The sequence below is a fragment of the Rutilus rutilus genome, assembly GCF_951802725.1.
Source record: "Rutilus rutilus genome assembly, chromosome: 14".
NCBI classification, from domain to species: Eukaryota; Metazoa; Chordata; class Actinopteri; order Cypriniformes; family Leuciscidae; genus Rutilus; species Rutilus rutilus.
Window position 1 is genome coordinate 30,557,771 of NC_140219.1, and position 18,933 is coordinate 30,576,703.

Consider the following 18,933-nt stretch of genomic DNA (forward strand, 5'->3'; position numbering starts at 1 on the left):
GGGCTTCATGACCCTTTAAGGGCCTAGAACATTTCCTTAAATTTAACCAGTGTAGTGAAGCAGGACAGGAGAAATGTTCCCCTCTGTATAATTCCAGTAAGAAGCCATGGCAGTTGCGATTTGTATAATATGAAGGCGGGACAAAGAGGATTGAGCCAAACCAAGGTATACAGTGAGTTACAGTAATCCAGCCTTGAGGAAACAAAAATATTAATCACTGTCTCCAAATCCTTTACTGATAAAAACGCTTTTAATTTTGCGATGGATCTGAGATTATAAAAGCCACTCTTCACCACTGAATTGATTTGTTTATTGAATTCACCGTTATCAAAAGCCACTCCCAAATTTCTAGCATGATCATGAGAATTCACAGATAAAGGACCCAGATTGTTTTTATCTGTTTAATAGATTCTGGTGGTCCAAAGACTACAATTTCTGTTTTCGATTCATTCAGCATATGAAAGTTAGCTGCCAGCCAGCATCTTACCTCTGCAAGACAGTCCAACAAAGAGTGCATATCATAATTTTCACCATGTTACAAAGGGAGGTACAGCTGTGTATCGTCCACATAGAAATGATGCTCAATATTATGCTTCCGAAAAAATTAGCAAATACAACGAAATCAAAAGCGGGCCCAAAATTGATCCCTGAGGTACACCACAAATTAATGGTACCATAGAGGGAGAAAAATTCCCAAACTCAACTGAATTTTCTTTTTTCAGAAAGATACGATTTAAATCAGTTCAATGCGGTTCAACCAGTTCAACCCACTTACTTAACCGTTCAGGCAAAATGGTATGGTCAATGGTGTCAAAAAAGCCATACTGAGATCCTGTAGGACCAGATATGCAGAGTCAACTAAATCCACAGCAAACAAAAGATCACTCAGTACCTTAAGCAACACTGACTCTGTACTGTGGTGCTGCCTAAAACCAGTTTGACACTTGTCTAATAAATCACTGTCATTTAAAAACGCAGACAATTGATGGAAAACATCCTTTTCCGATACGTTAGATAGAAATGGTAATATATCTCAAATGAATGGATCTAGACGGGTCTATTCATTTAAGGCTATTAAATAGCAGTCCTAAAATCGTTTTTTTTTTATAATACAAATAAGTTAGCAAGTTGGAATGAGCCACCACAGTCATCAACAATATAGAAAATAACAAACTGTAAGGGAATACCAGACTCAGAGACAGGCTTACCATCAAACCCAAACAGGTGTTTATTGAACAGATGCACAGATGAAGCAGGGGAGTAAAAACAAAGTCAGATGATTGGTGAATATTGATTCACTTTCCTTTATACCAGATAGCTTGGGATTTGATGATGACCTGTGAGTGGAGGAGACTGGAGAGCATACAGACGGTTGGGATTGGTGAGTAGCGGAGCGGGGAACAGGTGAGGAAACACAGGTGGGTATAATTGGAGAGTCTTAGGAGAACGCTGGAGGAATACGAGGAGATCTCAGGTGGCGATGAGTGACTGAGAAGTAAGTGCTGTGTTTGAGTGGGCTGATGATGGACAGGTTCTGGTGAGAATGAGCACTGTTTGATGGAGTGACAGAAAATGAAAATGAAGTGGTATTTGGGGTTAAGATTATGTAAACTACAGCTACCATGATAAATACACAATGCTAACATGAACTGTTATCGAAACATAATACGCTGATTCCGATGAACATCATACCTGCATGCAAATCCTTCCCAGCTAACACACGAAAATATATTGGATACGTAATTTATTGGAAGTCTACCTTTTGGTAATTCCGTGACTTACTGACAACTTTGTATGACCTTGCATGCTTGTAATTTCATTCGCTCTTTATATATAAAGAAGAGATGGTGATATACAACACGCATTAAGCGAAGAGTGCGCCCCGCGAGCACAGGAAAGTTTGTTTTTCTGAGGTAATGAGACTTTTTATTTCTTTACAAGTGAGCAGACACTTTCCCAGGTACGCTTAATTAAAATAAAATGACAATAAATTATAGGTAACACCGATATGTGAAATAGCGTATAAATCTAGTTGGAATTCCACTAGATCCACGAGCCCTAAGACATAAACTATAATTTTTACATTAAATGTTTCAGAGATAAGGGTTTCAGGATTTTTTACACTAGCAGCCCTTTCGATCACAGATAACATCACCCACATTCAGACATACAAAGTTCACCTTTTATCAGTCCTCTATGATGTCATCACACGCACACACTCCTCTAATAAAGTTATATCGTGTCTGATGACATGTTTTTCCTCAGCTTGCTCAGTCTGGACCTGATCTCGATCACTCGTGCCTCTACATGTCAATGCTTCACTGCTGTCTGTTTCTCCAGCTTTCAGCATCAGTGATTTCACACAAACTCTGCAGGTCCATGATTGTGCAACGCCGTAATGAAAGAGAACTAATGCATATAGTTCACTATAGCCTATACTGTAGCCTACTGTAACCTATTGCAAAGGAGATACAGGAAAAAGTCAGAGGAAAAGTTACCATGGCACCAGTATTTAGACATTTAGACTTAAATGTCTGAATGAGGTTTCATTTGATGTGAAATATAAATAAAAGCTAAAATGTTGTGCTATAGTCTAATACTTTTTGGGTATTTCAGGCAAGATGAAAAATAGTGTTAATAGAGACATAAAAAAAAAAAAAAAGGTTTTGTTTTTAAAACCCCCCTGTGGTGAAAATCAAGCTATTAATGTTGTTAATGTACATATGTCTATGTGGTGTTTTTAATATTCTTTAAGACCAACCTTGTGCAAATCCATGTCGACAGCATTGCTGAGTATTTTCTCCTTAAAACTGCAGTGAACCAAAGACAGTCTCAAAAACACGGTTTGAAATCGCTGGTGTTTCTGACGTCACAAACTACCTTGTAACCAATCAGATCAACGTGTGATCGTCAACGAGTGGATCTCTGTGCTGGAGTGAGTGAGTGGAGGCGGGGCTATTTTGCATATTCAAAGAACGCGTTTACTAAATGAGGCAAGGGTGTCGAGTTACATTCAAGCTATTTTAAGGCATGAAGAAATATATTTTTTAAAACGTTTAAATATGTAATTTTGGTGATCAAAGATGAGTTTTAAGGTATAGCCTACAATTATTGACTACAGGGGGATTTAATGCGTAGTACCATTATGCATGTAGTCAGAGGGGTTTGAAACATATTGAAATGAGTAAATATGCATTCAGCCAACAATACACACTTCAAGACACAGAAGCTATAACCCAATGACTTTCAGTGTGTGTATATAATGAATGGCCAGAAGTGTAACTGAAGCGGTTACGGTGCAGCTTGGAAGTTAATTCAGATTTTGTGCTGGATGTCCTTTATAGATTTACACAATGCAAATATAAAGGCCTCTAAATTATCAACACGATCAAAACGTTGAAAAACCTGTTGTTCACGATCTACTTCATGCCTTCTGTTGTCTGGCTGATATTTTTAGCAAACAAAAGCCTTTTAGTATAACAGTGAAAACACCTACCTTCAGCTCGCGCTTCACGTGTCTTTTTGCTGTGAAGTCTTCACTGATTTTTATAAATTAAACGTAAGAATAATTTGCATATTGAAAGTAATATTTTAAGATGAAGATCATGTTCATATGCGAGTATCAGATATTTAATCCATCAGGCTTTTGAGGAAGGTGTATTTGTTCCTCTCTCAATCATTGTATTGCATGTATTTTAAAGTAAAGCTTTGATCATAAAACGAAGCATTTAAATATCATCTTACTAAGGCAGATATAGAGTGACAACTGATGCATTTCATACAAGTAGTCTGATATACTGTTGCAAAGATCAGAATTTCATCGTACTTTTGGCCATATAAATAGCAGCGACGTACTGCACCAAATGGCGTAATTTTGTTTTTTCTTCCTGCATGTGAACTCCATATCCTCATATGAGCCTTTAAAGGCTCATTTATAAAACATTACACACAAAAAAACGGCAATATACTTACATTTTTTAAATATACATTCTGTCTAAAGTTTCAACAAACGGTTCCATTAAAAAAAAAAAAAAAAAAAAAAAAAAAAAAAATTACGGACTATTAATAAACAATTAAATACCTCCGGTAAAAATATGCATGTTACAGTATTACATCGTAATGCAGGCTTCAGGTCCTTTGAATTATAATTCCACTGGTCTCAGTTCAATAAAAGCACACTTGGCATTGCATGTTGTACAACTCACAAAGTTACATGAAGCCTAGTACTGTATCGGAACTGTATGCATCACCGGATGGTCAACAACAAATTGTCAAAATGTGCCTAAACAACTAGGACAATGCATGGTGTAGTGTCCCACAGTGCAATTCATTGAACATTTCCTGTAGCAAAAAAAAAAAAAAAAAAAACTTTTGTTTGGAGTTTATTGTTGCATAATGGCTTTGCTGTTTCACATTCTTACACAAGTAAGCACTAGGCAGTGTTCAGAAACTTGCACACTAGTATTTTACTGTGAACCTATCAGCCCTACCATCAAAAGCTTTTTTTTTGTTGTTGTTGCATTTTAATAAGAACAAAACAATTTGCATACAGGCTACATATAACCATACATGTCAGGGGTAAACAAAAGGGAAAAAAACGAAGAAACCCGATTAACAAAGCTGCAGTGTACATTAGTATCGTGCCTCCACCTGCCGGACAGACCCTGTTACTGCAGTCAATGCTCAAATACCACAAGCCTCCAGTAGGCGGAGCTACACTTCCATATATGGTCAGTCCGTTACTGCAATGGGCGGGACCTTTCATTCGATTGGTTCAGGGGGTGTCGATCACCTCTGGTCGATAGCAAACGAGCTAACTAGCTCCACACAGGCAAAATACTGTCTGAAACGTAACAGCGAAAAATCGGCGGGTTACTTATTTAAATTTATTTATTTATTTTTTATATATCGAAACGTTAGATCGGAAAATTGCAGAAACTGGGGCGAAAGGAGAGGTATGTTGATTATTGTGTCAGTAATAAGTTAATTGGAAACAGTAGCTCAGTTTACACGCTACTAGACACAAACATATTAGCTTAACGCTGATGCAAATAACTACATCAATATTTCGGTGTTATTAAACACATACTCGCTAAAGATATGAGCATTGTTTCATCTCTACAGAATAATTCACGTTCTGTAAATTCTTTCATTAAGTATATCCTTGTTAGTTTAAATAAACCTCATTTGTTTGCTGGTTTGTTTATTTGTTTTGCTAACTTGTGTGCCGTTGTTGTTGTTGTGGACATTTTATTAACATTATGTGTATATAGTATAATATAGCTGTCGCTCTATATGGCTATATTAACCTTCTAGATGAAAAAGCTCGCAAGTGTAACAGATCTAGATTTAACCTTACATTTCTTGACCATCTCTACAATAACACCTATAATATGTGTTATGTTTATTATTAAATAATCATATGTAATTTAATTTATAATGATAGTGATAAAAAATATAAAATAAAAGCACCATTTAAAGGGATAGTTCATCCAAAAATGAAAATTCTGTCATCATTTACTCTCCTTCAAGTTGTTCCAAACATGTTAAAGTTTATTTCCTCTGCTGGACACAAAAGAAGATATTTTGAAGAATATGACAAACCAAACACTTGATGGAGAATGTTCATCAACTGTTTGGTTTGTCATTTTCTTCAAAATACCTTTTTTTGTGTGTGTGTGTTCAGCAGAAGAAAGAAATTCGTACTGGTTTGGAACAACTTGGTGAGTAAATGACAAAATTGTAATTTTTCAGTGAACTATCCTTTTAAGTGAGCACAGGCTAACAAGTGTGTGTAAAATACATTCACGTGTAAGTTTGTTAAACACACGAGAAGATAAAGCCCCTGTTAGCCGTTGCTGAATTTGTGATCAAACTGCAAACATAGAAGCCTCTGCAGATTAGTATCGGATAATAAAACAAATAATGATATTAATAAATAATTCGTATTTTGTTTGAATTCTGTTAAATAAGTTGCAGCTGATTTTTGTATTTAATAATTATACTTGCTTTATTAACCAGCTAATATTTCTATTATAGCCTACTCTTAATAAAACATCTCAAAACGGTTTACAAACTGCCTGATACATGTGTTAGTGTACATAAATAAATTGAATGGTAGTAAAGAAATGAAGAAAATCCCTATTGAAGAAGCTTTGTGAAATGCAGTTTGATGAATGTTCTGTTAAAAAAAATATTGATAATTTATCTTGGTTTATTTCGCTCTGTAGGAGAATGGTCGTCCCTGATGGTGGAAGTGTCATTCAGCCAGCCGATAATGGTGACGCCGACGGGACGATGTCCAGTTCTGAGCCCGAGTTCGGGCCGACCCTGACCGCAGCGGAGCTCGAGGAGGTCCGAAAGCTTCAGGAGCTGGTGCGACGCCTGGAGGTCCAGAATCAAGCCCTGCGCAACAGGGGCAGCAAACTAGCCAACAGCAACCTCACCACAGGGAGTAACATCAACAACCTGCACGAGGTCATGGACACGTCCCCCAGAGCAGAGGATGCTGGGAACTTGCTGTCTCCTCCGGCGGGCAGCAGCAGCAGTGAGGACATGTCTCCGCTGCCTGACGCCTGCAGGCCTGAGGATGAGGACGGGTTCTTGAGCTCACCGCGTGCTTCTGGCTCCAAACACACACTGGGACGCTTCAGCGCTGGTCTGTGTCCAGAGGTCTGCGACTCAGAGGCGCTGGGAGCGGGGCACGCTGGGATGGACCAGTCCGCCCTGGACGAGGTGGATGTACTTGACTTGGAGACGTGTGCTCAGGCCGACGATGAAGACTGCTGGTGGGTTTATTGATCTTTCGGTAACACTTTATTTGACTGTGTCCTCCTTGTTACACATTATAGTAATGACTAGGGCTGAACGATACATCGAATTTTCATCGTCATCGCGATATGAACTCGCGCGATGAACACATTGCAACAGACAGCCTGACACGATGAATAAATGCCTGGTTCAGATTACAAGATTTTTGTGTCTGTTAAGATAGTCACGGAGTCAGATTACACGATTTTGACTACTAAAATCTTGTCGTGTGTGGACAAGAAACATGTCAGACTACACGTTGCTTTCCGACCAGTCATCGCGTGCCGTCACACGCTCACTCGCAAACATTCACTCGCACACACACACACACTGTCCCTCGCTCACACTCACTGTACCTCACTCACTCACTCGCGACACACTCACTCTCGCTCACTTACTCAACCCGTCGTGGAGGACCGCAAAAAAATTAAACATGCTAGTCTTTCTGTCGTGATGTCGTTAAGCATCGCAGACGCGACGTAGGTTGTCGCCCACTATGACACGATCGAATCTTGCGTCCCGACGCCCGTTGTCGTTTACGAATCCCCACGACACCCTACGTCAAACGGATCGTGCCAAAATCACACAATCTGAACCAGGCAGGTAATAAACGTTTGACTTATCACGCAAAGAACCCATTAAAGCACGAAGACATGGGAACAGTATAGCTAACATTCACATTTGAATATTTATCGCAAGTCATATCGTCATCGCAATATTAAACAATGTTATCGCACATCGCAGCTTTTCCTCATATCGTGCAGCCCTAGTAATGACTATACATTTTTGCATAATTACATGCATCCACTAACCCTAACCCTTATAGCAGGGGTGGCCAGTCCTGTTCTAGGAGATCTACCTACCGACAAAGTTCAGTTCCAACCCTGATCCAACAACACAATTATCAAGTGCTCATGATGATCTTAAAGGGATAGTTCACCCAAATATTTTAATTAGCCCATTATTTACTCATCCTCAAGTCATCCTAGGTGTATATGACATTCTTCTTTCAGACGAATACAATCTTGAGTTATATTAAAAATGTCCTGGCTCTTCCAAGCTTGATAATGGCAGTGAATGGCTGTTTCTGTTTTGAAGTCCATAAAAGTGCATCCATCCATCATAAAAGATCTTCACACTAGGGCTGCACGATACTGGATAAAAATGACATTGCGATATCTTTTTTTCCTGAGATATATATTGCGATATGAAGAAATACAGAATTTTTCAGTCTTGAATTGCTCAAGAATTAATTCATTAATAATTGAGGTGATTTTGTAGGTAACTGCATCTTCATAGAAAATGGGAAAATAAATATAATACGGTAAAAAATATATAAAAAAATCTGAAAAATTACTTTTTGACTTCTTTTGGGTTGTTTAATACACTGTTTGACTCGCCATATTATTCACTCTTCTATCAATTCAGACAAGTCAAGGATCTAAAATGTCATGATATTAATAATGCATGTCGCTTACTCTAAAATAAGGGATCCAGGAGTTTACAGGAGGCTAGCTCTCTACTTCAGGACAGGTTAAAACAGAGCACTACACTGAAGAGGACACTTCATAATCACATTAGGGAGTGACAAAATAAGTAATTTAACATTTTATTCAACAATTACAAACCTCTTTTTGAAAATAGAAAAGTAGCAAACATCTTTTAAACAAAATGTTATAAACAAACTGTATAAACAGCTATACACCACCAACCACACATTGGTTTACAAAAATACAGCGTAAAATAAATATTTTTTAGAAAACAAATAAATTGCAATAAGCTAAACTTGTTGTAATAAATAACAATTAACTTATGATAAAAATATAAAAATTTATTCTTAGCAACAGTGCCAAAGTAAAACAAGTGGTGGTCATCATAGATAACAAATAAAGATTAAATTAAACTAAAAAAAAAAAAAAAATCTGACATCTTTCTTTCTAAACGTAGTGCCTAGCAGATAAATAAATTAAATACAACATTAAGAAATTAAATCAAACATTTCTTTCTCATAACTGTTGCATAATATAGTAAATAGAAATGTTAAAATATACCAATTTGCCTTTTAAGCGTCTGTATGCATTCATTTGCTCACTCAAGCTCAGAGGTTTTTGGTCAGGAACACCAGTCTATCCACCATCACAGGCTTGAGACTTGTTTATCTATGTTGCCACTTGCACTGAAAAGCCTCTCTGAGAGGGAACTTGTTGCAAAAATACATAGATATTTGCAGGCAAGCTTGGCGAGATGTGGCAAGCTTACTCTGTGTGTGTGTTCCACCATGCAAGTGGATCTTGCTCTGTGTCTATGGAAGGTGTTAGCAAGTAGCCTAGTTGCTTAATTCTGCTTCCACAGCATCCTTGAAGGTCACAGAGGAATCACCCTTTGCTGCAACTCCGCTCTGTTTAAAGAAACTTCCCAAAGACTTCTTGGCTTTTTTTGCCTGGGACGTTTCTGCAACCTCGGGCTCCACCTCAGTGCTGCAGCCTACTGTCTCCTCCGGGCCTTCCCTCATCTCTGATGCGACTCTGGCCTTCACTCTGGGCTTGATTTCTGCACTGATGAGGAACCGGGGGCTTGAACAAGAAGCCACGTCAAGCAGCTCCTGAGTAGTGTCGTCTTTATATTTCTCATTAATGTACATCATCTCCTTCTTCAAGGTCTTGGTCAGGTCTGTGTCTTCCTCTTGCATTAGCAGCACTGAAGTGTTGAAGAGGTGAAGAACTGGCTTCACATAGGAGACACTGACATAGTCTTCTCCTGACACTGCATCTGTGAAGTCCAGCAGTGGGCCCAGTGTCTTGCTGACAGATTCCAGGACATCTATATCGTGCCAGGTTGGAGTCAGATGCCGTGCCTTCTTGTCCTCAGACAGGACCTGAGTTAAAGCCTAACAAATTAAAATCAGTTTGCCTTTAACAATAAATAACAAGGCATTTATGAAACTGATTAAACTTAGGAAAATGTTATATTTCAAGTCAAGTCATGCATGGCATAGCAATTGTCTGTTGTAATGCAGACTAGACGTCTCTCATCCAGGCCCCAAGCAGCCAATGCTTCTCTCATCCCCGTTGCAATGTTCTCACTTGAATGATCCTGTGGGAAAAATGCTGTTTGCAAACTGCGACTTCTCAATTTGAAGTCCTCATTAAAGGAGAACTCCGGTCAATTTTAACATTGAGCTCATTTTTCTGTACATTTGGAGTGCTGTCAGTACAGAGAACAACGACAAAAATCGGTGTTGCCTACACAGAGTTATCCTCTTTTTAAAATTTGCACCCTGTTGACTTCAATGGGGCAAGTTTTAATAAAAACATCACAATAAAAATTATGTTTATTCAGCCAGCGCACATACCTGTATTTACATACCTGTTAGTACCTATGATCACGCGCGTGAACTCGACAATCGACTACTGTGGACTTCGACCGAAAACAGGATGTAAATACAGGTATGTGCGCTGGCTGAATAAACATCATTTTTATTAATATCTTTCACATCTACTGCAGTCAGATTCACCCGCGTTCACTCAGAAGGAATCACTCACATGACCTGTGCACTTGTAATGACACATCAAGAATGTTAAGAGCCTAAAAGCAGGTTTAAAACTTGCCCCATTGAAGTCAACAGGGTGCAAATTTTAAAAAGAGGATAACTCGGTGTAGGCAACACCGATTTTTGTCGTTGTTCTCTGTACTGACAGCACTCCAAATGTACAGAAAAATGAGCTCAATGTTAAAATTGACCGGAGTTCTCCTTTAAAGGAGTCCTCCATTGCTTTTTTTTTTCTGTTCCTCGCTCATTTCGCCATTCGCATGTGAGCCTGCACGTCAAAAACACGTGAACTCTGAACAATGTGAACCGACTCTGCTTTGTAAATTATTTTTTTTCTTCTTAAATCGGAGTAAATTACCTTATATCAGGCAAATATGAGAACCGTGCAAGTTTTTTCTTTTGAATCAAACATAAATATATTATATGGTTTGCCTTACTACATCATTTATCCTGCGATGTGACTATTGCGCATGCGCACAACTCGATGTCGATGCTGAAACGATATATCGTGCAGCCCTACTCCACACGGCTCCGGGGGCTTAATAAAGGCCTTCTGAAGCAATACGATGAGTTTGTGTAAGAAAAATATCCATATTTACAATTTTATGAAGTACAATAACTAGCTTCCGGCCAAACGAACATGCGGATTCCACTTAAGTCTAAAGCGCAACTTGTGCGAGTAATGCGACGAACTGCTGATATTTACGCTACGCCATGACGCACTACGCTTCCTCTGACGTCACATGTTGCGGAAGTTGAGCTTTACAGGGGTGCAAACAGCGCGCTTTTCGGCGCCTCCCGCTTTTTTCACGTCAGATTGGGTGACTTGTGTGAATCGTGCAGATCCGAAGAGTTTTTTTTTTAAGGAGGGGGGGGAGGTGGTGGTTTGAGAGGGTCTGATTATAATTTAACCAACAGTAATTCTGGATTCATTGGATCCACCAACAAGTAAATAGGAAATAAGCGAATCAGAACACTGCGCGACCAGCAGTATGTGCGCAAGCGTGAACCACTAGTGTTTCTGTCTCACTCTGGATGGATCTGCCACTGCATCACATTTCTCTCTGCGCGGCGTGGAGTGTCCGTTTTTATGTCGGCTCTCATGTTAACTGGTTAGAGCTTGTGTTAGAGCACAATGCCTGCGTGACACACACACTTCTCGAGCCGCGCCGAAACCGCGTGCTAGAAATAGAACCGCAACCGACGCCTATTTTTCACGCGACACGCAAGAGTGTTGGAAGTTTTCAGACAAAATAGAAGGCGCAAATACATATTAATAAATTATATTTTGATGCTTGAAAGTCTCTCGGTTTTGACAAATGCATATATAATTGTAATTTAAAAAATAGGCCTAATTATCGATTTTCAAATATTGGCCGTCAATAGGCCTACAGAACGAAATATTCTGTAGCCTATTTTGCCGTCAATACTGCCGACGTTGTCTTTGCTGTATCAGGCTATATATTTTATGTTTAACATCCAAATGTAGATGGTCTGTCGGCGCACAGAGCCACGCAGTCGCAGACAGCACGTGAAGTTCGTGAACACCGAATTCCCTTTTCTTTCTTATCTATTTGTGTTTGAACAGACATGTGCACGAAAAAACAGTCTCAACGAGTTTCCCCGTAAACGCAGTCAAAATAAAACGGATGTGTGTCATTACCGGTATTAGATACGTGCATTCGTCTTAAAGGGACAGCACCCAATATACCTGCAGCTGTTTGTGTCACCAAAGTTAATCAAACAACAAAAGAGAAAGAGAAAAATCACGTTTTGTCAAAAGATGAACTGTATTAATACTTAATACAGTTAAGTTACCTGAAAAACATAAAGCACTGCTTTATTTCTCGTGTATTTGTGTTTTATTGTATTTATATTTGTATTTTGTTTATTAGTTTCTATGCAGATGCACTAGGCCTACCCTACACAATTACCCCAATCATCCTAGAATTATTAATTCTTTACAAAAAGAGCTATTCAAATCATCAGGTGAAATTGTTTTCAGGAAGTAGCTGTAAAGCAAGAAGAAGAAGTGCAAGATAGTTTTTCTAAATTTCATTTGACTCTATGTGCCTATAGGGGTGGGTTGGGGATGGTGGCAATGTAGTATCTGGATATTTGCCGCGGGACGAGGGCTTCGATTACCTCTCTCTTTTTTGACCATACATGTGTTTGCACCCCTGGCTTTAGGCGTAAGTAAGACTGAGTTTGGCCATTTGGCCGGAAGCTAGAATTTTACTTTGTAACGTGTAACGTAAAATATGAATATTTTTCTTACACAAACTCATGGCTTCGCTTCAGAAGGCCTTTATTAACCCCCCCAGAGCTGTGTGGAGATCTTTTATGATGGATAAGATGCACTTTTATGGACTTCAAAACAGAAACGGCCATTCACTGCCATTATCAAGCTTGGAAGAGCCAGGACATTTTAATATAACTGATTGTATTCGTCTGAAAGAAGAAAGTCATATACACCTAGGAAGACTTTGAGGGTGAGTAAATCATGGGGTAATTTGAGTTTTTGGGTAAACTATCCCTTTAATCACCTGATTCATAAGGGTTGGGACCAACTTTGCAGAGTCCAGAAACAGGAGTAAGTACATGATTGGTGATTAAAAGGGTTAGTTCACAAAAAAAATGAAAATTATGTCATTAATGACTCACTCTCATGTCGTTCCAAGCCCGTAAGACCTCCGTTCATCTTCGGAACACAGTTTAAGATATTTTAGATTTAGTCCGAGAGCTTTCTGTCCCTCCCTGCATTGAAAATGTATGTACGGTATACTGTCCATGTCCAGAAAGGTAATAAAGACATCATCAAAGTAGTCCATGTGACATCAGTGGGTTAGTTAGAATTTTTTGAAGCATCGGAAATACATTTTGGTCCAAAAATAACAAAAACTACGACTTTATTCAGCATTGTATTCTTTTCCGGGTCTGTTGTCAATCCGCGTTCACGACTCCGCAGTGACGCTTTTTAGACCAAAATGTATTTTCGATGCTTCAAAAAATTCTAACTACCCCACTAATGTCACATGGACTACTTTGATGTCTTTATTACCTTTCTGGACATGGACAGTATACCGTACATACATTTTCAATGCAGGGAGGGACAGAAAGCTCTCGGACTAAATCTAAAATATCTTAAACTGTGTTCCGAAGATGAACGGAGGTCTTACGGGCTTGGACCGACATGAGGGTGAGTCATTAATGACATAATTTTCATTTTTGGTTGAACTAACCCTTTAATGTTACTCAGTACTTAAATGTATAATTACACTGTAACAAGGACACCTTAAAATAAAGTGTAATCGCTTTTATTATTATTATTATGTCATGTAGCACTGAGTATATACTACACTTTTTCTTTGGAAAATGTAGGAGTGTCAGTTACTCTCTCATGCAAAACTCATCTCCACGATGCTAGGGTTGCTGGGTTATCGTATGCTATGTTAGTATGTTAGCCAAGTGGCTCCTTACTGGATCAATTTAAAAGAGCCCTCCTTTAATGTACACCCAAAAATCATTAACTCACCCTTAAACCCATAAGACTTTTGGTTCATCTTCCAAACACAAATTACGATATTTTTATTACCCATGTTAATCGTAATTTCCTCTATCATAAATGACTTGCGGCTCAGAGTGCACATACAAAACACAAACTCATTTGGGCCTCGATTCAATTCAAGTACTTGAATAAAAAAATAAAAAAAGTGGCAAGTGGCGCTTTCAGCAGACGAGAATCCATGAACCACGTTATTTGACCGTTTTATAAGGCTTCACAATTTATTTAAACCACTTAAAAATCATAATTTAGCAAAGTGCCATTGCGAAGGCATTAGTGTTGTCACGATACCAAAATTATTGTTTCGATACCGATACCAAGTCAAGAATTGCGATTTCGATACTTTTCCTGAAAAGGGAGAAACACTCTCAAATATCACTGTTGTGCTTTATTTTAAAACCGGGACAACATTCTAATCATATAACACACTAATAAATGAACATATGAACAGCAGACATATTAAACATTTTTAAACAAAATATGAAATATCAAAATATACAAAATAAATTAGAGCAATGACATTCAAGGTAAAAACAAATAAAAAATTTAGCAGCATTATCTCAGTTATCATAAGAAACATAAGAGTTACAGGTAATAACTTTATCTTGATTCTGAACTTGAATAAAAAATATGAACAGCGATTATATTAAACAATGTTTAATATTGGTAACATATGATAAGCCTCATTGGTGATATATTTGACATATGGGGAGAGTTGTGGAAGGCCTATACTTCATGTTAAACATAAATATATAGCAGCAAAGACAACATCGGCAGTGTTGACGGCAAAATAGGCTACAGAATATTTCGTTCTGTATTGAGAGGTGCAGTATTTGAAAATCGATAATATTTTTTTAAATTACATTTATATCTGCATTTATGTCAAAACCTAGACTTTCAAACATCAAAATGTAATTTATTAATATGTATTCGTGTCAAAATGACATAGAAACATCTTTTCCTATTCTATTTTGCCTGGAAACGCTTCCAACACGCTTGCGTGTCGCGTGAAAAATAGGCGTCGGTTCTATTTCTAGCATGCACGCGTTTTCCACGCGGCTCAGGCGCGCGTCGCGCAGGCAGTGTGCTAGCTCACCTGTTAACATGGAAGCAGAAATAAAAACGGACACGCCACGCAGCTAAGAGTCGCTCACGCCACGCAGCCAGTGTGTCGCCGGCCTTACAAATCTGGAACGCAGTCATTCTTAGAAGTATCGATACTAATAAATTTAGGTATCTTGACGTTTTTAATTTCCGAGAATCGCGATACTTTTGAAGTATCGGTGTACCGTGCAACACTGGAAGGCATATAAAGTCTGATGTGCTTTGTGTTTCATAGTGAACTGTTGCGCTGTTATCATTTACATGCGTCTCAGCAGCTCGATTAACAAACTCCATCTCTGGGAGTTTTGGGTTGCTTAGAACGTTCATCCGGGAACGCAACAAATGCCATTTCACCAGATTTGTAACGTAAATCATTTATAAACTTACGCCAACACAGGAGTATGTTTCTAAATATGCAAACTGTTGTTCATTGCGATTTCACAATTAAAGTTTAAACCCTCGTTGTAGCAATTCTGTTGTGAAGAAGAGGCCAAATATCAAAGATTAAAGGTGCTGTATGTAAGAATGACAGTGCAGTCCAAATTCAAAATCAGCGAGCGCAATTGATGACGAAAACTCGTAAGTTAATGAGTTTATTTATCCGCGTTTTTAATATGCTCTCGTTCATAGAGATTTTTAGATGGATACCGAGGCTTTTTAGGTTGTGTGGAATCTGCAGTCTCTGACCAGTTTGTTTGCTCGTTTCCAAGGCTGCGATACGCTGTGTTTCCTGCCAACTGGCATCCCAGGGTGTCGAAATACTATTGGGTGAACTGGCAGTGGGCGGAGTCACACAGACCAGACCAGACCAAAACAAAACCCGACTGACAACACGGAACGTGTAAAATAACTGGCTGTAGAAGTGTTTTTCAGAGAAACGAGTATGTGAACTTGTTTCCTAAATATCTGCGCACATATTATGTTTTTTTTTTATGCTTTAGTAGAGTAAAAAAGTTACATACAGCACCGTTAAGTGAACATTTGAATTAAATTTTGTTTGGCCGATATTAAACAAGGATTTGATCTGCTGTAAAGTGTAACAACAATCACCCTCGTCGGTGCCCTCTGCCGACATTTGTTACAATACATAATGTGCAGAAGTTGATTGTTTATATTATGTATATGGCATTATGTAGGCTATTTTAGCAGTGTTGTTCAATAAAACCATATGATTACTTGCTTTTAAAACTTTCTTTGAACCAATTATTTTTGATTAATTGATATTATATATGTATTTTAAGTTGCGCATCGAGGGATTTTTTTTTCAGTAAAAGTAAAAGCATTTTTTTTTAAATGCAAAATCCCGTAAAATGCATAAAAATATGTAGATGGAAACGAATGAAACCTGAGAGGTTTCTGTTCCTCCGTTGAAAGTCCAGGTAACCTGAACTTAGAAGTTTTATAAGGAGATAAAACGATTGAGTTCCCGCTCCCGCTCACTTTTTTAAAACACTTTCAAACACTTCCATGCGTTGATCATTGTAGCCAGTCGGTACTTTTTTGACAAGGGCATCACACTTTAAAACAAACCTCATTGGTTATTCTCATGCAGTACTTTGAGTTTCTGTGTTCATCATATGTGATGTGTTTTGTATGTGAATAAAAGCCTAAATTAAATCTGTTCATCATATAAAGCGATCAGATCTTGGATTAAACTCTCAGATTTTCATTACAAATATCGTGATTTGTGTTTTGAAGATGACCCGAAGTCTTATGAGCTTGGACTGACATGAGTAAAGTAATTTATTGTGAGATCTTGTGATTGCTGTCATTCTGAATGTAACCGTGATGCATCGGTGAATGGCCGTGATTTGAGAGGGGCTGAGAGAGTGGGATCTTCCTGTGTAAACACGGGACGTCCAGTGGCATCTCTAGAATCAAAGTGGAAGCCTGGCCTTGCCATGTTAGTGCTGGGGTCAGCTGTTCTTCTCTGTGGTTGAGCTGTTTTAAATCCACTTTGGATATTAGGGAAGGTCAGGCTGAAAGGTGCAGTGCCTTGGTGAAGTTTTGTTTAGCCCAATGAATAGATTTTACTATTGATTGGCTACTTTTTTTATTTTTTATTGTCCCAGTTTGAATTTTTAAAGGGATATTTCACCGCTGGAAAGATGAATGTGTATTTAAATTGGGTCATTTATAAAGTAGAAATGTGAAATTATTTTAGAAGTTGATGCCAGAAGTTGATTTTTGGCTCATGTGGATGAAAGACAACAACTCCCAGAATGCACTTGCTTCGCTGCCCTATGAGGCCACTCCCAAGCCATGCGTACCGGTTACAGAGGGCAGTATCGGAAGAAATTATACATCTAGGCTACTAGTCGACTCGAAACTGAAAAGACGCCGTTTTATCGTGAGATCCCCCAATCGGCGGGTTGAACACATGCGGAACGAGCTCCTCCTACTGGCTGTAGTCTCTCGCCTCTGGCCAAAAAAGCCTCCGATGACGCAAAATGACGATTTTTGCGTCATCTGAGGCTTTTCTTCAGACACACAATACAGAAATCTCTCGTCTCAGGGGGACATGAGGGAGGGAAGCACGGTCATACTACCGGGTTTCTACTGATACAAAGCTTAAAGTAGGGCTGGGTGATAAAATGATAACGATAATTATCGCGATATAATTTTTCTCGATAAAACGATATCAAGAGTTCGATAATGTTTATGCGCCAAAAGCGGAACGAAACTCATTTGAACCGCGCGCCACACGGACCATTTATCCGCTCGGCTCAAAGTCCAAACGGCAGCGCAGCGCGAGCTCACTAGAGCCGATGCGTTTACTCTGATCGCTCTCGTCACGAGATCCAGTGAGAAACGCTTGAATTCAGCGAAGAACACAAATGTCTCAGTGATTTAACCCAGTTTAAAGGCAGATGAAACAGCGCTGACAAACAGGAGAAACACTGTGCGCAACGATACAGTCAGAAGGCTTTTCCGTCTACAAATTCCCATCATTTACCATGGATTTACTGTAACGTTAGCCTAGTAATATTAACTGCACCATGAAATGTGGGATACACATATTGAATTGTATTATATTATTAATGTAGACAATGTATTAAAGGACTAATGGAATATAATTACAGTATTTAATAATGTATTTAGGCTACTGTTTTTCATACAAATACCATAGAAACCATAAAGTTACATTTTGCCATGATAGTGAGGTTATCATGATCTAAATGCATGATACTGGATGACCAATGGTTAAGTTTAATAAAACTCAAACAGTCAGAATATTACATTTTACCAAATAAAAATTAGCACATGCAGAAACTAAGAAATTAATTGTCCAATAAAGATATTTATTTTAAGGATAAATGACAAATGTTGAATGTTCTACCTCAGATTTGTGAAATGTTCACCAGTTTGGCAAGTGTTTGTCCTGATATGTTCTGACAATAAAGAGTAGTTTAAAACCACAATTAACGCTCTGGGGTGCGTTTCCCGAAAGCATCGTTGGCCAACTATGGTCGCAAGTTCCGTTGTTAACAATAGAGTTCAATGGACATTGCGATGAACTTGCGACCATAGTTGGCCAACGATGCTTTCGGGAAACGCACCCCTGGTTTCTACAACTTTCACTTAGGAGCAAAAATCTGCCTTTAAACTTGAAAGAAATAAAGATTTGATTTTTATCGTGATAATTATCGATATCGACTGATATAAAAAAAAATTATCGTGATATTTTTTTTTTTGCCATATCGCCCAGCCCTAGCTTAAAGTCGACATGAAATCAAAATTGACCCTATTTACTTTGTTAGTGCATATTACTAGTCAAAAAAATTTTGCCGTGGAAATCTTTAATCAAAATCTGAAAAGTTACTTCCGGTCTGGAATGGCGTTCCATTTCTGATGACGTCAGTTTGACGGCTTGGGTTGAAACCGCTTAACCACTCCCCTCAAA

The 18,933-nt window shown here is 38.5% G+C and overlaps 1 protein-coding gene across 2 annotated transcripts in view; it reads left to right on the forward strand.

Moving 5' to 3' along the window:
• The first annotated feature begins 4,800 nt into the window (after window positions 1-4,800).
• The window catches only part of LOC311303737 (SLAIN motif-containing protein-like), a 41,357-nt gene continuing 27,224 nt past the window's right edge, over window positions 4,801-18,933 (forward strand). For both annotated transcript variants that reach the window (XM_084430366.1, XM_084430367.1), the window contains exons 1-2: window positions 4,801-4,955; window positions 6,231-6,788. In XM_084430366.1, coding sequence (XP_084286492.1) covers window positions 6,235-6,788 — 554 coding nt within the window. In that variant the 5' untranslated portion in view covers window positions 4,801-4,955; window positions 6,231-6,234. The remainder of the gene's footprint in view (window positions 4,956-6,230; window positions 6,789-18,933) is intronic.